The 22,966-nt window shown below is 39.6% G+C and overlaps 1 protein-coding gene across 1 annotated transcript in view; it reads right to left on the bottom strand.

Annotated features, from left to right (window-relative positions):
* Positions 1–274: 274 nt before the first annotated feature.
* The window catches only part of LOC131234306 (F-box protein PP2-A15-like), a 64,441-nt gene continuing 41,749 nt past the window's right edge, over positions 275–22,966 (bottom strand). Inside the window, exon 3 of the mRNA XM_058231088.1 lies at positions 275–1,003. Coding sequence (XP_058087071.1) covers positions 544–1,003 — 460 coding nt within the window. The 3' untranslated portion in view covers positions 275–543. The remainder of the gene's footprint in view (positions 1,004–22,966) is intronic.

Genomic DNA, 22,966 nt, shown 5'->3' with positions numbered 1-22,966 from the left:
CTCATTCGAGTCCTAAAACCATGCACACTAGTCTTTCCTCCTTGCCCTTCTATACCATAGATTTCACTCGTTGCATCCACACCACTATCATGTTGGCTTCCTCCCTAGGTTCTCTTCTGTTAGGGGAGCTTAGACCATTGGCTGCACAGCAAGATACCAGCCTTGGGTCATTAGTAGCTAGTGAAGGTATAAATGCATCTCAATGGAACCCTAGGACTAGAATACTAGAATACTGGTAGAAGATGGTGAAACCAAATGCACTGAACAAAATGTAAAACAAAAACGGATCATGTATAGTGAGAAAACGGACTATAACAAGTTGTCCCGGACACATGCATTGGCAGCAGCATTTCAGTGTGTTAAAAATAAAAAATAGCTGAAAGCACTGGAACTAATCTAAACATCATAAACTGACATCCTTTTTCAAAAAATAAAATAAAAAATCCTTCTATAGGTATGATGAGCCGTAATCACACACTGGGATCAGGAATTCAATATCAATGAAAACTTTAATCCAATCAACCGCATACCATGTTGCTGCAGCTACCTCAAGAACCTCTTTCTTCTCTCTCTCAAGTCACTAGGTATAATAGATACAGAGTCTACACAGAGTCCACCTTTAGAATGAGTGCAATCAATTTGTTTCATAGAAAATCTGATTTCCATTGCTGTTTCTGAGTCACCGACAATAAATTCACCCACCTCATACTCTATCCAGCTCCCCCTTCTGTTGTTTCCATTAGCATCATCCTTTTCAGGTTCATCCAAACAGCACTCGCACGATGCTTGCTGCCCATCTGAAGTGGATAGCTCGAACCGCACAGGCCTTAGATCCCAACCATGAGCGTTCTCATAATTACAGACACGCCGTCCTAGTCTTTTGGAAAATCTTCCAAGGTGAAGCCTGAATGACAAACTGTATATACCTGCAGGGAAACAGAATTTCACCCAACCATCTACTTCAAACCACCATATTTGCTGCAGAAAGGCCACAACATGGAACCTGCAAACCAAGGAAATAGGCGGAACATGAGCCTTGTTTACCAGCACAGGACCTACCACAACAAAACTCAAAAATAAATAAATAATTAATTAATTAGAGATTATTTTAACCTCATTGATAGAACAACAGTCAGTTTATAACGAAACTGCAGCTATGGGCCTGTTTATCCCAAAAGCAGGAACGCACATTCAATAGCATCCTTTTTCCTGCTATATCTGGCCCCAAAACAGTAGTGACATATGCATGGAGGTCTGGATCATCTCACTTGCATTTTGGAATTAGTGGACATGCAGCAGCCTTCAGACCAGTGACTACCAAAATTATAGCTTAACCCATTGAACTGAGAGAAACAAGTCAATTGGCAATCAGGATGGTCTACAAGAATGCAACTAATTAGCTTTCAAACACATTGATGGAAATTTGGATGAGCAGTGCATGATTGCCATGTTAACACCAGCAATTTGATTGGCTTGAGTTTGAAGTTTCAAATTTATAACCTATTTTCAGTTGTGGTGTTGTGTTTGAAAAATCAAAAGGTTAGTATATCTGGGAGATGGTTGTCAAGATGCTGTTAGCCTAGCAAGAAGAGGAGTTATCTAGTTAGTTATGGGGCTTGTAAATAAATTAGAGAATAACCTACACTGGTAGGGGAATTCATGTTCTTTGAGTTGATAGAAATTTCAGCATTGGTATGGTTTGCTTGGAGAAGAATTCCAGCAGACTGCTTATTTTTTCTTCTTTTCTCAGTGATTTACCATCATGTATTAGTATGCCCACTTAACATCCAACCAGGTAATGCCACTTCAGAAAAATTCAATGTGAATTTCCCCCACTGGTGCATGAAACACCCGGTGCAAAGAACTGAACAAACAGGATGCTCTTGACTTGGGTTGTGTATTTGGAGTACAAAAAGATGGGCATAACAAAACACTTTATTCCAGCGAAAATTTTGTGGTAGGGCAGCCTTTGGGTTGTGCACAGGATGCAAAAGGCCCCGATTCTTTGCAACCACTTCTCTAACAACAAAGGGATTCGTATCCAACAACCTTGTGGTGGACTTCAAATAAGATGATAGCTCATCAGCATGGAAAATGAGAGGAACATATCCAGAAAGAGGCAACCAAACACAGGTCCAAGGACACTGGATCTAGTTTCTAATGGCATAGTAAAATGACCTACTTGGTATCAATTAAAAGAAGAAAAAAAATGACCTACTTGTTATGCCATTGGACTCCAAAAAGCATAATCACCAAGAGGTTCCCAGCAGGCTGCATCAAGATTTGTGCAGTTGCAAACTGTAATGAAGAGAAGCAGCAACATGGATGACATGGAGCAAATCATGGCCTGTGAAGACTGACAAGGAGCATATCATTCCCTGCGAAGACTAAACCTATGGATAATGCTGGCGAGGCCATTTGTGATTTTGTAACCATAGGCAGCTGGTGTGTATTTAAATCACATACTAAAAATCAACAAGATACTCTGCAATGACTGAAGATTGGATTTGTATAATTGTGTCAATATATATTACCCAGTGTTTTAAATAGCAAATAGCAAATAGCGTAGCATTCACCCCTCTGAAGCGTGAGGCATGAGTGACGTCGCACATAGCGTAAGCTACATGCTACTTGATTTTTAATCAAGGTTGCACTTGGTTGCACCAATTTCATGATATTCTGCACCAAATTACACTGATTAATAATAAATTTTAACAAAATTTCATAATATTTGGTGCAACCAAACCCAACCTGAAGTAATAGAAAAGGGCAATGATTAAGTATAAAGGTAAAGAAAGAACAATGAAACTGATTTAATATTGTTACTTATATAAATTTACTAAAAGCATTGAAAAGATAAACTAATTTTTATTGAAAACAGAAAATTGTAACAAATCATTGAAAATATTAAATGATTTTAATGTTATAGTGGAAAATAACTTGTAATGTGAGCTATGTAGTGTGTAGCATTGTCTATGTAGCGTGTGGCATATGCAAATTATCATATAGCATGGCTACACGTGACTTGAAGCTATTTTCATGAGCTACTTAGCATTAAGGCTAAGCTACACTATGTAGTGTAAGGTACATGCTGCATAGTGTGGCTATTTAAAGCACTGACATTACCCAGCAATATTTGCAAGTTGGACTTCTACACCTGCTAGTACAGTTCACCTTAAAATCTAAGTAACTACTAGATCTTGAGTTTAAAACTTTAGTAAACTCAAGATCCTTATCCAGCAATATGCACAAATTCAATTCTCAAGGAGGATCCTTATCCTCAAAAGAAAATCATCATGATCAACAACAGCACCACCATCATCATCATTATTCATCACAGCCATGTCCCAGCTATTTCAGCAAAGGTTTTATGAATTCTGTTTCACCAAAAAATTCCTACATAGATGCTAAAAAAGGGGATGCCTTTACGAGAAGAAGTTGATCGCTCCATCACAAGGTGGAATCTCATGCACGATAAGCTTGACTACTAACGAAACCCCAAATCTGGGTCACACTTGTCACAACATTAGTTGCGCCATTAGAATAAAGATCATAGCCACTTGGTCAATCACAGACTAGTAAATTGGATTGTTGAGATATCATTTCGTACTAGACTCATCAAATCTTCTTGAATTCCCCCACCCCACCAACTAATCCCAAGAGAAGGGTGAACAAGACATTGTACAAATAAATCATGAACTCTCATAAATGTGAGAGTTCATGAAATCATGAACTCTCATGAACTCTTCTTGGAATTCAATCACAGACTAGTAAATTGGATTGTTGAGATATCATTTCGTACTAGACTCATCAAATCTTCTTGAATTCCCCCACCCCACCAACTAATCCCAAGAGAAGGGTGAACAAGACATTGTACAAATAAATCATGAACTCTCATAATCTCATCACCCTTCCATTGATGATAAATGTGAAGACTGCATATATGGACAAAACACTGGCATAAGAACCTTGAAATGTGATCAAAGGAACGCTCGAACAGGAGAAATGGCATCGCCTTAACCAAACCACAAAATGGATAAAGTTTTCCTCAACCAAACTACAGAACTGATAAATTCATCTATGGAGGATGACCAAAAGTAGAAACACCATCTCATAAATTTATTGACAACCAAGGCATTCTTTTATCTATTTCGAAAAATGCAAAAATAAAAAATAAAAAATAAATCAACTTTTTTTAATTTGTTCTTTTTTATGGTTCAAATGTTTGCATATATTGGTGGAAATCAGTTGGATCGATGGATGGATCATCATACATGTATGCATGCATGATGGTTGGATGGATGGATAGATGGATGTGTGTGTGTCTATGCATGCATGCATGGATGGATGGATGGATGGATCATACATGTGTATTTGTATGCATGGATGGATTTATTAGTAATTTCGTATATGTATGCATGGATGGATGGATGGGTAGACATGTATGTATGTATGTGTGTGTGTGCATGCATGCAAGGATTTGATGGAAGGATTTATTAGTGTATGTATGCATGGATGGATGGATGGATTCACGTCTGTAATGACCCTATTTTTTAAAATAATATAAATGAATAAATAAATAACGATAATAAAAATATTTTTTTAATTCGAATTTTTAATTTTTAATTTGAAAGAAAGAGGAGAGATGAGAGGTCAGTTGCGATCTCTCACTTATTTGTTATCTCTGATCTCTCTCTTATCCCCCTCTTTTCAAACGTCTCCTTCTTGAGGGAGGATACATGAGAATCCTATTTTAACCAAAAGAACCCTAATAGAGAGAGTGAGAGAGAGGAGGAAACCCTAAGCCACGCTTGATTCAGGTTGGTGATTGATCCTTTTTATTTCATTTTCTTGTAATTTAGATTAATCCCATGAGATCTATGCAATGAGCGGGTTGGATTAGCCACACGTTCATCACATCGACCTACTCGGTGTATATAGTAAAGAGATATCTCTGCACAATTGCTTTTGAGATTTGGCATAAAGAATAATGTTGGGCCGCCCTGATGTGTGGGATTAGATCCACACGGATCATTTGATTTCTGAGGTCAAAATATGTCGAGACCCCGAATATCAGATTGATCCAATCATCAAATGGGCCACACCGATCATATGGACATTCTAGATAAATCATGTATTGTATATCGTGTTGAGTCACCAGACGTTTAAGACCCGATCTAGACGGTCCATCCGATTTTTGGGATCGAACTACACTAATATCCTAAATATCATATCAATATGATTGTCTGGTGGCCCGCACTGATCAGACGACAATTAATATCAAATCATGCAATTTTGAGTGATGTGGACAATGAAGGCTTTAGATCAAGTTGATCAATGGACCTCTCTCCAAATCAATCATGGGAGGGCCAATGGTTGGTTTAGATCTAACTAACATGTACAAATGGACTCTAAAAATGAGATTAAGGAAAATCCCCAAATTCTCAATTCGGTTCGCCAAAACCAAATCCAGTCCAGAGGCTTTTGATTTGACCTTCGATTCGATCGATAAGTCATCGAGTCAATTCGATTGGCAGTGTGGTCGATTCGATTGGCAGTGTGGTCGATTCGATCGGCAGTGCGTCGACTCGATCGGCAGTGCGTCGACTCGATCTATTCGATTCCGAAATTGGAAATCTAAATTGATGAACCCATTATAATTATAAATTCGAATAAAGTATGCATGTCTAGACCATTTTTGTGTCGACGGATGGTGGTTAGTCACTTTAGTTTGATCAAGTAGGTCCCACATTAGGTTGTGGTGATCACAAACCTTGTGTTAAGGGTTGGATCTAAAGCGATTCAATTGGACAACGTGTAATCCTTCGTGTGGACACCAATTTGAAAATTGATCGATCAAAATGAGCTCCATATGAATTAACATGATCAGCAAAATGATTTCACTTATATGTTGTATTAGGGACTCCTAATTCATAATAATTCGGTTAACATAACGGAATCTACATTACCGAGTTACAGGTGAGTGATCCCAACATGTTTCCTCTCTGTTATAGTTAAAATAGCTTTGATGTATCTGTTATAATCAATTTCATGTTTTGTTTTTAATGTATGTTTGTTTGGTTAATTGGAAACTACTTGATTCAATGTTTGTTGTACACATGATTTGATTTGTTTCCTATGTGAACGATCTTGTTACTGATTTCATCAAATTCACATGTAATCTATATTGCCTCTATTTTGGGATTTCAATTCTATATATGTGATCAATTGGTGTAAAATTGTGTAATTGAAATCAAACATTGACCTCTTGCACGCACACTACGTGCCGAGTTTATCCTGAGGGACCTCTCCAAATGTGAGCCATGCCCATGCCTACCAAACTAGTGGAAGCCTGCACTAGTTTATAGGTAGAGTTAGGGATAGGGAATCAAAAGGGTTTTGATGGGGGAAGCAAGATGAAATCAAGGGATTCAGGGGTTCATACAATCAGCCTAGGGGCTCGCACATATGGTCGTACAGTCACATGTGGGAAGAAGAAAGATGAAGTTTTTAGAAAAATACCTCTTTTATGGATAGAAAGGAAGAGAGAAGGAAGATGATAGATGGAAGCCTCGCACCTCCGTTGAATGGGAAATGCAATCACACCAACCCAAGCTCCAAATCACACGAGTATTCTTTAAATCACATGAAGAAGAGAAAACACAAAGCTTTTTTTTTTTTCAAAATAATGGCATTTGGGCTTCACACACCCCCCACCATTTCTCTTTTAAAGGCCTTTTACAAAAAGGCACTCTCAAATAAGATTTTCAACATAAAGACGCGCAATAAATTAAAAGTTGTTCCCAACTCCCTCATCTCAACACAAATATAAGTTATACTAAAAATAATGAAGCATATAAACAATCTAAACAACTAAACTATTTCGTGGCCCATGGGGGCCTACGATCAACATGTCCGACAATGATGATCCAATGGTCCGATCATCGTGTCCATCCGATCCAACATCCGAACTGTCTATCAAGCTCCTATATGTAGCCCACGTGCATCTTCTCAGAGTGGGGTTTTCAAAGATGCACGAACATGCAGGCGGGGTCTTCAACGTGGTTAGGAATGTGAATTGAGCAAAGTGGGCCACATGTAATGGTCGTCGAGCCATAAGGAGACTGACGCAGCCCTCCTTCGGTATGGTGCTCGGATGTCCTCATCATAAAGCGTCGGATGTTCAATGACTTTGCAGGGCCAAAATGTAATTTTCAAAAGGTGGAAGTTAACCATCAAAAGGTCATACACGGGCAATCTTGGACCATCAAGAGTGGGGTGTCATGAGTGGTGACAACTAATCCACCAGTCGGGCGTTCTTGAGGCCGTCAAAGTAAGGCGACTCAACTAGGGCAGATTTTGAGGTTATTAAAGCATGTGTTTCTCTTTTCAAAGTATATATGTGGAGCCTTTCATTTTCAACAATGATTCATATACTGTCATTGGTTGCATGTTGGAAGCCATTGTAGCACCATAGAGGTTATGGTTCTCAGATTATAGGCTTAGCATCAGGTCCTTTAGGCATGTTGCTGGAGACGCCAATTCCCTTGCTGATGTAGTAGCAGATGCCATGTCCAGAACTAGTGTGTTGATACATGCATCTATCACCTTAGGGAGTGTTTGTACTCAAGGACTAGGGGATTTATAAGATATTAACGGTGCAATTAAGATTGCTTTCTCCGGTCCCTTGAGGGTCAGCAACTCCAACCAGGCTGAATTATGACAATTAAGACCAGTTTATCCTTGGCTAAGTCTTGGAGTCATTAGAATTTTGAGAGTGATTCCCAAGTATGTTCTTTCTTAAGTGGCGGAGGGAATCTCCAATTCCTAGGAAGTGATATTTTCTGTAAACAAGATTAAGGGGCTGATGTCAAATTTTTCTTTCTTTTAGTTTACTGCTCCATGAGGCTAATTCATGGGCTGTCGATGTTTTGGAGAAGGGTGGTGTATCATAGAAATATTTGCATACTGGTGACACTTATCCATTACCTTAATGGATAATGCCACTACTTTCCTATATTGTTTTCTGTTAATAATTTGTTGTTGCTTATTAAAAACAAGCGTTTGCACTTTGTTGTATTTATGATAAAGTGATTTGTTGCCAATAAAATGCAAGAACTCAACCCACATGGGAATATTCTAAGGGCCTGTTTGGATTCATGGAAAATTGGGATTCATGGGAATTGGGAATTTTGGAATTTGGGTTTTTTAGAATTTGGGAAAAATATATCATTATGGCTAAATTGGGTGATTTAGTTAAGGGGATTGATTGATTTATGTATTGGTAGAGAGGAATTAAGGTTTTGGATAAAGGGAAGTTATGAATTTTGGGTCAATTAAGGAAATTAAAGATTTCGGGTTTGGGAATTTGGAAAAATTAGGGAATTAGAGAATCTAGAGTTAGGGTTAGGGTTTATAAATAGAGTTACAGATGGAGAATCAAAGGGTTTTAATGGGGGAAGCAATGGGAAATCAAAGGATTAAAGGGTTGCTCGTACAGTCAACCTAGGGGCCCGCACATGTGGCCATATGGTCACATGCGTGGGTCATTGGCTAGGGTTTTAAGGTCTTCAATGGTTGATTTCAGTTGGGGCTGAAGTTGGATGATGAAAAGTTGAAGAAAAAGATGATTTGGTTGGTTCTGGATAGGAAGGGAAGAAGGGAGATGAAGTTTTTGGGAAAATACCTCCTTTTTTATAGAAAAGAAGATAGATGGAAGCCTCGCACCTCCGTTGAATGGGGAATGGAATCATTTGGGTCCCCCCCCCCCCCCCCTATCTCTTGTTTAGTCTTAGAATAGACCTTTTTACAAAAAAGGCTCTTAGATAAGATTCTCAACATAAAGACGCTTAATAAATTATAAGTTATTCCTAACTCCCTAATCTCAACACAAATATAAGTTATACCAAAAATAACGAAGCATGTACACAATCTAAACAACTAAACTTTCCATGGCACATGGGGGTCCGCAATCAAGATGTCCAATGATGATGATCCAACGGTTCGATCATCGTGCCGACCAAATCCAACGGTCCGAGGTGTCCATCAAACTCCTATATGCAGCCCACATGCATCTTCCTAATGTAGGGTCTTCGAGGCTGCATCAAATGCACGTGGGGTCTTCTACATTGCTAAGAATGTGAATTAGGCCAAATGGGCCCCATGTAATGGTCGTCTAGCTATAAAGAAACCGACTCAACCCTCCTTCAGTATGGTGCTCAGATGTCCTCATCAATTCCCATCGTCTGAGGAAATTTCGCCTCTGGCAAAATAAAGTTGCGATGATGCTCGAGGAGATACAGGATCTCATCACTTAAGCACTGCACTGCCCCTGTGATCCAAGTATCGTCTAACTTTAGCCTACCCTTCCACTTGACGAGGTACTCTTGGTAACTTCCATGCCATGCGGAAACTACTACTTCATCTAAGATATCCTCTATCCGCTCTCTTCTTGTAGGTATGGATGGTATAGGTGGTAAATGTTTAAGAAGAGGGGTAAGGTAATGATCATGGGTTATGGGATGGGTCAAGGGCATCATCATCAAAGTTCATGTGAGGGTTTGGGGAAGGTCTATGAAACGGTACAAGATCTTCCACATCAAATGTGGAACTGATACCCATGTTAGGTGAAAGATCTATCAAGTAAGCATTCGGACCTAGTCTCTCCAAGGTTTTATACGGTCCAACACTATGGGCTTGTAATTTTTTATGGTTCCCTATGGAAACCTTTTTGGACATATTCCAATCATGACTTCATCACCCACAACTTATGGTGTGAGTCAACAATCATTTTGTATGTTCCATTACTTATATTGATTTTTTTTCTAATCTCCACATGCAAGTCATGCATATGTTGTGTAGATGCAAGTGCAGACCCCAAAGGCCTATGGAACACTAACATGGGTATGCATCTATAGGGGCCCTAGGCTCATCTACTTGTCTTTACAGATCCACTTCCTCCCAAGAACTCATTTGATCATGACAAAGGTTTGGTAGAGTCAACGCGTGAATGTCCTGCACGGGTGTAAGCTCATCTAGTATGTCCTCTGGTATAACAACACTAGACTCCTCCAATACTAAACTCACCTTAGGTGGTAACTCTACACTACCATCAGTGTAACCTCAGGTGGCATCTCCATAATAACCCTAGGGGTGATCTCATTTGCCGCATGGGCATATACTGTCAAATCAGTTTGTCCCTCTTTCAGACTCTTTCGCATTAACTATAGAAAGATACTTAAGCTGGAGTTTGGTCACATCATCAGGACCACGTTTCTTGACATCCTCTTCCTTTTTCGAGGTGCTTTTGGCAGGAGAGGCTTCAAGACAATCCTTTTGCTTTCATACAAAAACGAACACGTATTCGAGTGACCGAATAGTGTTGCGTCCTTGTCATACAACCGAGGCCTACCCAAAATGACATGGCCTATATCCACAGGCAAAACATCACACCATGGCATATCTGTATAGGAACCAAACTAGATAGGAATGGGACAACGTTGAGAAATCGGAATCGAAGACACATCAACCCAAGAGACTCGATAACGCTGAGGGTAAAGAACGACTAGCATACCTAAGCAGTCCATGGTGCTAGCAGAGACCACATTGATGCAACTACCACTATCAATGATCATCTTGCAATTTCTGCCACTACACTTGGTGTGTGGAAAATTGAATTCATGTGCCAATCATCACTTTTAACAATTTGCCTTAAGGCGCAGGTAATAATTGCAAGTGGCACAATCTCAATTCCTTCAATTTAATACATGGCTTGTGATTGGACATCTTCCCCAGTGTCGGGGTTCGCCTGAAGGAAGGCTTCAAGCTAATTGACACGCGCATTGGTCGTGGTCAATTGAATCAAGGTGGTCCTATTATGCATCTCAATGGCCATCAGATAGTTGTTTATAACATTAAGGGCTCAGCAATATGTTCTAAATTCATGGTGGGATGTAGGTCAAAACCACATCCAGAAGTAGGCATATACAAGGTAAGTCTTAGGGGAAAACCTAGATCCTAAGGTAATGTTATGGCAGACAAAACCAACCTACAAATCAAATTGGATGCACTAGAGACACTAATCTGAAAATTCAGTAAGCTATTAACCTGAAATACTACCCTGAAACTTCAGCAAAATGACAATCTGAGAGTACCAAGCTGAAAATTCAGCAAGAGTGTAATCTGAAAATTAAAACTGAAAATTCAGCAAGGTGACAACATGAGATTACTACACTGAAAATACACCAATCGTATAAGTGGAAAATGCTAGCTGAAAATTCAGCAATGGGACACTCCAAACTAGGAACAAAAATCAGCAATATGATCCTAGATTCTATATGCAATGTATGCTCTAATAACCCTAGATGTGACTCCTACCCTAGATGTGACTCTAACCTAAGTGCAACACAAAAATCCTATGCTCAACCTGTCTCTAATACCAAATTTGATGCAGGACACGTGATTTAATGCTAGCATGCAACGTGGAGATTATGAAAGAGTTTATAAAGTAATTCGTTTAACAAAAAAATGCTAACCCACCACGTAACTAAGAGTAAACAATAGGAAATAAAATCTAATTTAACCTAAATCATATGCCCGCATGCTAAGAAATCACATAAATCAATTAAAATTGGGCCCAATGGAAGGATAGAACTTCCAATTTAGTATAGGCACGTAGCGCACTCAAGGGACTGACTTGTAGGTTATATGATTAGGGTTAGGAAGGGGGAAATATAAAATTTGGAAAATTATGGTTCATTGAAAATGAGGATTTCAGAATTATGGTTTTTTAGAATTTGGGGAAAAGATGAAATTAGGGCTAAATTGGATGAATTGGTTAAGGGGATTGATGGATTTAAGTATTGGTAGAGGGGAATTAAGGTTTTAAATGAAGGAAAGTCAGGGATTTTGCGTCAATTTAGAAAATTAGAGATTTAGGGTTTAGGAATTTGGGGAAATTAGGGAATTAGAGAATTAAGGTTTAGGGTTAGGGTCTATAAGTAGGGTTAGGGATGGAGAATCAAAGGGTTTTGATAGGGAAGCAAGAGGAAATCAAGGGATTGAGAGGTTGTTTGTACAGTCATCCTAGGGGCTTGCAAATGTGGCCATATGGCCCCACGTATGGGTCGTTGGCTAGGATTTTGGGGTCCACATTGGTTGATTTCAATTGGGGTTGAAGTTGGATGATAAAAAATTAAAGAAAAAGATGATTTGGATGGTTTTGGATAGGAAGAGAAGAAGAGAGATGAAGTTTTGGGGAAAATACATATTTTTGGATAGAAAAGAAGATGATAGATGGAAGCATCGCACCTTCGTTGAATGGAGAATTAAATCACACCACACCCAAGCTCTAAACCACATGGAATATTCTTCAAATCGCATGAAGAAGATAAAACACGGCTTTTTTTAAAAAAAATAATGGCATTAGGGCTCCACACACGCACCCTTTTTCTCTTTCAGTCTCAGAAATGAACTTTTACAAAAATGCGCTCTCAGATGAGATTCTCAACATAAAGATGCTTAACAAATTAAAAGTTGTTCCTAATTCCCCAATCTCAACACAAATATAAGCTATACCAAAAATAATGAAGCATGTAAACAATCTAAACAACTAAACCATTTCGTAGCTTATGGGGTTCATGATCAAGATGTCTGATGATGATAATCCAACAGTCCGATCATCGTGTCTACCCGATCCAACGGTCTGATGTGCACATCAAGCTCCTATATGCAGTCAAGGTGTCCCAAATCAATTACATATCGGCCGTAACGACCGATACGTGACAGTAACGACCATGACCGTTACACGATTCGTGGTCGAATCAATGAGGTCCGAGAAAAAGAAGCATAATGGTTGTTAATGGGTCAAAACGGCCGTTACCCCATAACATTTCCCCTCCCAAAAAAACTTTCTTTTATCTTCTTAGAGAGAGAGAGAGAGAGAGAGAGAGAGAGAGAGAGAGAGACCTATTCTTTGAAACTATTCTTCTTCTTTCTTCTTTCTTCCTTCTTGCTTCTTCTTCCTTCTTCTCCTCTACCAGCAGTCTCTCTCTCTCTCTCTCTCTCTCTCTCTCAGGGTTAAGGTTTTGAAATCAAAGGGGGACAGAGACAACCATGCGTCTCTCTCTGGTTAGGGTTTTGAAATTTAAGGGGTAGAGAGAGCCATGCATCTCTCTCTCTCTCTCTCTAGGTTTCAAACTCAAAAGGGAGAGAGACCGTCATGTGTCTCTCCCTCTTTTGGTCTCTCTGCCCATTTATGACCCCCTCTTTCTCTCTCTTCAATTTCGAAGCTCAAGGAGGTCTCGGATTACATGGTTTAGCACACCATGATGTTATGTTGGCAAAGTTATGTGGGTCCCACCGTGATGTATGTGTTATATCCACACCATCCATCCATTTTTCCATATCATTTCAAGGCATGAGCCCAAAAATGAACCAAATCTAAAGCTCCTGTGGACCCCACACAAAAAGAAGATGGAATGCCTACTATTGAAAACCTATTGGGGCCACAAGTTTTAGATCAAGCAGATATTTGTGTTTTCCCATCATCTAAGTCTTTATGACCTTATGAAGAGGTTGGATGGCAAATAAACATCATGCTAGGCCCTAGGAATCTTTCAACGATGGGCATCATTGTCCCCACTGCTTTCTGCGGTGTGGTCCACTTGAGTATTGGATCATCATTTTTTTTATCATGGCCGATGGTGTGGATATAACACATACATAACGTTGGGGCCCACAGAACTTTGCCACGTCCACACACAATCGGAGTCCCCCTCTCTTTTCGTCATTTACGAGGGAAACCCTCTCTCTCTCTCTCTTTTCAATTCAAAACAAGCCATCGTGGCTTATTTTCAATTGGACCATAATTCCACTTTAGTGCTTCCTTGACCATGGGGCCCACCTTAATGCATGTGTTGTATATCCACGTCATCCAACCTATTGATAAGGTCACATAGATTTGGTTGAAGGGAAAACCCAAATAATAGCTTGATCCAAAACATTTATTGGTCCCAAGAAGTTTTTAATGGTGGGAATTCAATTCCTATTGTGTGGTCCACCTACGATTTCGATCTGCCTCATTTTTTGGACCATACCTTAAAATGAGTTTGGCAAAAAGGATGGGTGGCATGGATATACAACAAATACAATGAGGCAGGTCCCACATTCAAGGCCTCACCCACTACTGGTCCACCTGATATTTGGATCTGCCTCATTTTTGGGACCATGCCTTAAAATGGGTTGGTAAAACATTGAGGTGGCCCCACATTTAGGGCTCACCCTCCAGTAGTCCACTTGAGATTTGGATATGCCTCATTTTTGGACAATGTCCTAAAATGAGTTGGTAAAACGGGTGGATATCATGTATATGCAATACATACATCGAGGTACAGGGCCATAAAAATTTGTACACAAGGCATGTATTAACTCAAAATTAACCAATTAGATTATGGGATTGTTGTTGCCATGGTATTGTTTGATTGATTTTAACCATTAATTTGTAGACATTTGTTTTTTGAAATAGGACCATTTGATATTTTGCATTTTTCACTGTCCAATAAATGTCCATCAATCATTAGCGGGATTGAGCTAATAAATTGCATAATTTGAGGCTGATTTGTGACATCTTGTGGTCAACCAAATCAACAACACTATTCACTCAAATCCAATTCCAATTTCTTCTTAGGATCTATTGGGGAAATGATATCAATTTTTTTTAGAGTTAATGATATCAAATTGTTAGGTATATAAATTACATAATAGGGCCTAAAAGTCTCTAGACTCTATATGTTGAAATAACATGTATGCAATTTGCGCGGTATGTAATACACCAATACTATAAATAATTGTCAAACCTATAAATGTGAGATGTTTTGGTGTTAAATTCATTCTATTAAATTTATCATTGATATTATATAATTAGAAAATTAAATATAAAAGGTTTGCAGTTAATCCCAGTTTATCAAATTAATAAATTCATCAGATAACCCGATATAACATTCTCATCAAAGAGCGGATAGTTACACTATTATAAACATGTTCAAAATTATAAATGAATGCATATTTAGAATATTTAGAATATTCTGGATTTAATGGATATTTTTCCATATTTTTCTGAGAAAAAAATTGACCGTCGCACACCCCGTATCAGCCATTACGGCCCCGTATCAGTCGATATGGGGCGTATCCATGTCAGTAACAATGGGGACCTGTACACCCACCGTTACCACAACAGAACACCTTATATGCAGCCCACATGCATCTTCCTAGTGTAGGGTCTTTGAAGATGCATCTAATGCATGTGGGGTCTTCAACGTGGCTAGGAATGTGAATTAGGCCAAATGGGCCCCATATAATTGTTGTCTAGCTATAAAGAGACCGGCTCAACCCTCCTCTGGTATGGTGCTCGAATGTCCTCATCACAAATGCAACCACTTTAGGTGGGCACCGTACGACCAAATGGAGGACGAAAGTTCTGGTTCTCCGTGAAGCAAAGACTCTTGAGTAGCTTGAATAGAAAATAGGAGGAGAATCTGTCGAAACCATTATAAGACCAGATCAACCCCAGAGACGGTCGAACACCTCGTAATAACTTCAAAAGGTTTAGAAAATCATCCAACTTTTTGATCATGCTGTTGAGGCATAAAAAGAAGGACAAAGATCAAAGACCAAGAAAGTAGAAGATAGAAGAAAAAATGAGAAAGAATACCATTTTATGAGATTGCGCGAGCCACGCAAAGGAGATATTAGTTGCGCGAGCCGCACAAAGGATTTATTGATTGTGCGATCTGTGCAAATGGTCTTATTGGTTGTGCGAACTGAGCAAAGGGATAAAGATGTTGTTTAGATGGAAGGTGGGCCCCATGGCACCAAGATCGAGGGTTCGCATGTGTGAAGGTCTATAAATACCCCACTCCCCCTCTCATTTGGGGGTTGGAAGATTTTGGAAGAAGATCAGAGCTCCATAAGATTTTGAAGGTAGGAGAAGAAGAACGCAAGGGTTTGCACAGGTTTGCACAAACCATATTGGTTGCGCGGCCTGCGCAACAGGGCTGTAATACAGCCAATAAGGGTTGGAGCTGTTATGCTGCCAAAATTGTCGATCTTCGCCATTTCCAGTTCTCTTTTTGCATTAGGATATAAGCTTAAGAGAGGGAGATCAAATGATCGAATCTGCACAATATTCCTCTTAAAGAGATGATCAGACTACAAGTCGAAATGCAGTTGAATTTGATATTCAGATTCGACATTCGAACTTCGCCAATTTCCGTATTTTAAATAATCTATCTTAGACCAAGGGATATTCGAGGATGTAAATGAACTCAATGTTAATAATACAATGATTGTTCTTCATACATTATCTCTGTTCTTCATACATTGTTCTTCATACGGTATTATACCTTCTACCCTACACCAAGGTTTCAAGTACTGTAAGAATGGAATACAGTATAAAGTAATGGTCGATGCAAAGCCATATACAAAAGCCGAAGCCTTCTTTGCAGACACCAGTTATTAGGACGGATTCGCCAGTAAAGAAGAGAGAAAGAGTGATGAAAACAAAGCCCTAGGAAATGTTCATGTGAAAGTTATGAGAGAGGAATCTGAAAAGGCAAGACCGTCTGGAGTTTCAGAAGCAAAGTTCTATTTTGTGCCGAAACATCTGAGACAACCAGGACAGCTGCTGTTAACGTTATTATCGCCTAAACAGTTGAGAATTCTACAGTTGAATTACACAATGCCTTGCCATATGCTGAAAGAAACAAGCCGTTTCTGACTGTTCTGGAAAGATTTCATGTCAAAGCCAGCGCGAAGTATCCAGAGCCAATTGAATTCTACGCCCCTTCAGAAGCAAAGACAGAAGAAAAAGTTGAGAATAATCTATATCACGGAAAGCTAACATCTCGTGATCTTAAGAAATATAGTCCGACAAGTAGGAAAATCATAAAGAGCATGGGTTTTGATTACGAAGAACCTAATGGCTTGAATCATGAAAAAGGAATTCAGATCCCTATTGAAGTCGGTTAGAAGAGGTGAGGAAATTTTCAAGGATTGGGGGTAGAGTCTTCAGTGAATATGGTCACAGTTGATCAACTATCAAAAACAGATCCTGAAATAGTCAAGCACCTTGAGATAGCTCCGAAGCAAATAGAAGAGGGGGGGCAGCCGACGATCGATAGTTTGCGAGAAATAAATCTGGGTACAAAAGAAGAGCCAAGAAACACCTTCATAAGTGCCGGTCTTCTTGAGCAAGAAGCCGCAAAATATGTCCAACTCCTAAAAGAAAATAAAGATGTCTTCGCCTAAACATGTGGAAATGTCGGGTATGGAACCCTCAGTAGCAATGCATCGATTGAATATTTCTAAGGACAAAAGACCAATTAAGCAAGCGCAAAGACGATTTCACCCAGACTTGGTTCCTCTGATAGAAGAAGTGAAAAAGCTAATAAAGGTCGGGTTTATCAGAGAGGTCAAATATCCTAAGTGGATATCGAATGTTGTCCCAATAAAGAAGAAAAACGGACAGATCAGGGTGTGCGTTGATTTCAGAGACCTGAATGAAGCTTATCCGAAAGACGACTTTCCTCTCCCAATAACCGAATTGCTGATTGACAGTACAACACAATATGTTGTCATGTCCTTCATGGATGGCTATGCTGGTTATAATCAAACTAGAATGGCTCCCGAAGACGAAGAAGCAACTGCGTTCAAAACTTCACTAGGAATTTACTGCTACAAGGTTATGTCATTCGGTCTCAAGAATGCAGGGGCGACGTACCAAAGGGCAATGCAAATTATATTTCAAGACATGATGCACAAGCATGTTGAACGTTATGTAGATGATCTGGTGGTCAGGTCAGGTAATCATTAGGAACATCGCGAGCATCTGGCATCAGTCTTTCGTCGACTCAAAAAGAAGCAGCTGAAGATAAACCCAGCTAAATGTGCTTTCAGAGTGTCGTCAGGAAAATTTCTCGGTTTCGTCATCAGGCACAGGGGTATCGAGATTGATCCAGGGAAAGTTGGGGCCATTCAAGATATGCCGCCTCCAAAAACATTAAAGGAATTGAAAAGCTCGCAAAGAAAACTAGCATATATTCGCCATTTTATTTCAAATTTGGTAGGAAGATGTCAGCCGTTTTCTCATTTGATGAAGAAAGGAATAGAGTTCGTATGGGACAAAGCCTGTCAGAACGCGTTCGATTCAATAAAGGAACTGTTAAGACAGCCTCCAGTATTGACAGCTCCTATAAAAGGTAAGCCACTTATCTTGTACATATTTGCGGCCGAGAATTCGCTGGGAGCCTTACTAGTGCAGGTAAATGAAGATGGAAAAAAAACAGCTCTTTATTATCTAAGCCAAACTCTAGTAGGCGCAGAATGCAATTATTCTCCAATTGAGAAAGAATGCCTGGCGCTGATATTTGTGGTACAGAAATTGAGACATTATTGCCTCTCACGATATAATTTTAATCTCAAGGGCAAATCCGATAAAGTTTCTAATGAGAAGGCCGATGTTATCGGGAAGATTGGCCAAATGGATGCTGTTACTTTCGGAATATACGATTACTTATGAGCCGGCGGAAGCAGTGAAGGGACAAGCAGTGGCGGATTTCTTGGCGGCACATCCTGTAATAGAAAGTGAAACCATTAGCGATGATTTTCCCGATGAGTAGGTTATGATGGCTGAGTCGCAAAATCCGTAACAGATGTATTTTGATGGTGCTTCTCGAGCATCAGGAGCAAGCATAGGAGTAATATTCATTACTCCTCAAGGTGATCTGTTACCCTATTCTTTCGCATTGGGTAACGCATGCACAAACAATGAAGCCGAATATCGAGCTCTCATCATTGGAATGGAAATTGCCCAAGAAATGAAGATAAAGACGCTACAGATTTTTGGAGATTCCAAGTTGATTATAAATCAACTGACGACTGGAGTTTGAAAGAAGAAAGCAAGAGCTCTTGCCGTATTGTCGAAAATCACAGCAGTTACTGGAGCAATTCTGCCATGTTGAAATCAAGCACGTACCGCGATCTGAAAATGCTAAGGCAGATGCTTTAGCTAGTCTGGCATCGGCCCTGTCCTGTCTAAACAGGTGTCCTCTTCAAGTAACTATAGAGGAAAGGAGATTCTTGCCCTTTTCAGAAGTTATTGATGAAGTCATTGAGGCGCTCCCTATCTCATGTTTGGAAGTGACAGTGGATGATTGGCGCCAACCTTTCGTAGACTACCTCATATATCATATCTTGCCAAAAGATTCAGCACAAAAATAGCAAATCAAGCAGAGATCGAGCAGGTTTATCATATGTAGTGAAGTGTTGTACAGAAAATCTTACAACGGGATGCTATTGCGTTGTCTAGATGAACAAGAAGCGGGTCCGATGTTACGAGAAGCTCACTCTGGGGAATGTGGGGCACATTAAGCTGGCCGAAATTTATTTCATGGAATACATCGAATGGGGTATTACTGGCCTACAATGTTTAAAGATGCAATAGATTACGCAAAGCGATGCCACGAGTGTCAGATTCACGGAGATGTCATACATATGCCCCCTGAAGATCTCCATCAAACAGTTACTTCTTGGCCTTTCTTCGCTTGGGGACTTGATGTTATTGGTCCCATAAATCCGCCTTCATCCAAAGGAAAACAATATATTCTGGCAGCAACGAACTATTTCTCCAAGTGGATGAAAGCAATCGCATTGCGCAATATCAAAGAAAAAGACGTGGTCAATTTCATCCGACACGCGATAATATATCGCCATGGCATCCCGAAGAAAATAGTAATTGATAATGGTACCCCTTTCAAGAATAGAGGCATGGAAAAGTTGTGTCAGAAATTCAGTATTCACCATTCGTTCTCAACACCTTACTATCCATCGGCCAATGGCTTAACAGAGGCATTCAATAAGACGATAGTGAAGATACTGAAGAAGACAATAAGAGGAAACAAGCATGATTGGGACGAAAAGTTGCAAGAAGCATTGTGGGCATACAAGACTACCCACCGGACAGCAACAAGAGCAACACCGTATTTGTTGGTTTACAGCGTGGAGGCGGTCATCCCGATTGAAACACAAGTTGCGTCACTCAGTGGCATTGCATCAGTCAATTACAGATGATGAAAATGCAAAAATAAGGCTGGAAGAACTGGACCTACTCAATGAGAAACGCCTGGCAGCTCAGCAGCGATTACAGTTGTATCAGGCAAGAATATCGATTGCCTTTGATAAACGAGTCAAGTATTGCTCTTTCAAGAAAGGAGACGTGGTGCTAATGTTAAAAAGACCAATAGTGGTGAACTACAAAACAGGGGGCAAATTTGAGCCTAAACGGGATGGGCCATACATAATAACAGAGGTATATTCCAATGGAGCATACAGAGTTGTAGATAAAGATGGATAGGGTATCAGTATACCGGTCAATGCACGCTTCATCAAGAAGTATCGTCCCTGAAGATAGTCACAATTTTGATCCAGAAGATTATCAGCATAATGCTTCTATATCAAAAGGGGGCAAGAACAAATGAAGCCATGTATTCTTTTTCAGATGAATGAATAAAGAAGAAATTTGCAAGCATATCAAGATTACACATCAGTAATTATTATGAAGAAAAGCAATCATCGCAGTCATCGCTGTCATCATCAAACAAGCTTTGTTGAACCTTACTGAAATTGATATCATCACCAAGCCAGTATACTATCATAAACATATCATCAAAGATATTATCAGCAGCGGTGATGTATCAAGCAAGATATCTATTATTCTGACAGCAATGATAGCTTATCATTTAAGGCAGCCTAGCCAAGCCTATATGGCCAACTAAGCATAAGGCCTATCGCCATTATTATTCAAACAGCAGTGAGAAGCCAGTGGCCCTAAAAAGCCCGCCTAGACCATCATATGCATACCTATGCTTGCAGCGGATGGAGCCAGTGACTAAAAGGCCAAAAAGTCCTCAACGGCCAGTCACGTGTAATACCAATGCCATCTGTATAGCTTTCCGACAGCGTCACGGGGAACGGATGAAATTGTTCTCCCGTGAATGAGTCCGACCTTGCAGACGAAGAAAATGCGGGCCACAATGTGCGCTCTTTGGCCATTGTCCATAGATAGGCCAACCATGCATAAGACCCCCCCATATCCTTAGCTTGATTTCAATAGAAACTCATGAGGAATGGTTCAAACCTACTCGTCGATGAACTGGCAGCCCTGGATTTGGTACCCCAAAGGTCGCCTTGTGCGCCCCATGAACTCTAGAGAGTAACCGCAGCCAACCCTGTGCGTAAATCCAATCGAGTTCAGCTTCACTGGGCCCCTCTGATGGATCACGGTTTGTGAACTCACCAGGCTGTGAAAAGTTCAGTGAACCCATAAGAGTTAACAGAGACCAATCACATGAGACCCGACTCCACTACTCAAGAGTCTAAAAAACTGCGTTGCTCCACTACTCAAGAGCTTAAACTGTGTGTGATTATCTGACTAAATTGAAATCTATTGCTGCCTACCAAAACAAAAATCATATAGGAAATCCCATACTAACAATCATGATATATTATATATATATATATATATATATATATATATATATATATTAGCATCATGTTAGACGATTGCATAAATGAATATGCTTAAAATGAATCATAAATTGGAAATTTACGAAGAGGTGAACTATCTCAAAATATCACCATGCTTTCATCAATATAAGTTAGAGATCAAAAGGAGCTGCATGTTCTTAAAAAAAAAAAAAAAAACACAAAACAAAACAAACAAAACAAATTCTCTACAACTCATCTGTGACTCCTAATATTCTCAGATATTTCTGTAAATCTTCCTTCAACTGAATTTGAGTTGCGATGTGTTTTGAGTTTTCTTCGAGAATAATTTTTGCTTAATCTGGAATTCCAGCGAACTTGTTCTCGAAAGATGCGATTATCACTTCATTTTTTATTAATTCAGATTTCTTAGCATCAGCGGATTGAATACTGATTCGCATCTTCTCTTCGATCTCATTCATAGTTGATTCTTCCGTACGGTCTTTCAACTCCAATTGCGAGATTTCCTTCTTCAGGAGAGCTATGCGATTCTGAATGGCCGCCCTGTTGTCAGCACAAGCCTTCAACTGTTCTTGAAGAGTTGACTGTTCTTGATTGAACTCAGGAATAGCAAAAGTGATGAGGGAAGCTTTCTCTTTGGAAAGAGCTAGTTGTTTTCCATATTCTAATATTTCAGGAGCAATAGTGACATTTTCTGCTGATGCCAAAGAAATTATTGAATCACAAAATTTGAGAAGAGAGTCACATAGGACGTAAATATTAATCCTCACCATCCTTGCAATGATTTCCAGGATTTCAATAGCAATGTCCAGATCCGACCACTGCTCAAGATCTTTGAAAATGTGAACTATCGCTGACTTAGAATTCCTTATCAAAAGCAGTTTATGTGTAGAAACCTTCTCAAAAGATAATAGATCAGAGACAGTAGCTACGGAGTCAGAACTTGCTACACCGTTGTGAGGAGTTTCTATAATATAAAGAGGAAAAGAAATTAGAATAATGATAACAAGGCTAGGGGACGCAGAAATTCTGATAAAGCAAATGATATATATACCTGCTGCAGAAGTATGGGCAACAGGAGGTTGAATTTTTTGAACAGAAGAAGGGCCGGCTCCCAACATATCAGCAAAGGAAGGCGCTCTGGCCTCCATGCTCGAATCCCTAGTAGTCAGAGTTGGTAGATCAGTGGTCTCTATTGGAAAAACGATTCCACAAGCTACCAAAGGGACCCTCGGTGAAACCACTGGTGCAGCTGGAGGAAGATCCGCAGGGGGAGTATCACCCGTCCTAGTATTGACAATATGAGCACCTGAAATAAAATATAACAATGATAATGAGATAACTATTGCAATATATATATATAAGATTGTAAAAAAAGGGGGGGAAGGAAATTCCTTACTTGGCGAAT

The sequence above is a fragment of the Magnolia sinica genome, chromosome 19, assembly GCF_029962835.1.
Source record: "Magnolia sinica isolate HGM2019 chromosome 19, MsV1, whole genome shotgun sequence".
NCBI classification, from domain to species: domain Eukaryota; kingdom Viridiplantae; phylum Streptophyta; class Magnoliopsida; order Magnoliales; family Magnoliaceae; genus Magnolia; species Magnolia sinica.
The sequence above is the reverse complement of the archived record's forward strand: the minus strand, read 5'-3'. Positions and strand labels throughout refer to the sequence as shown.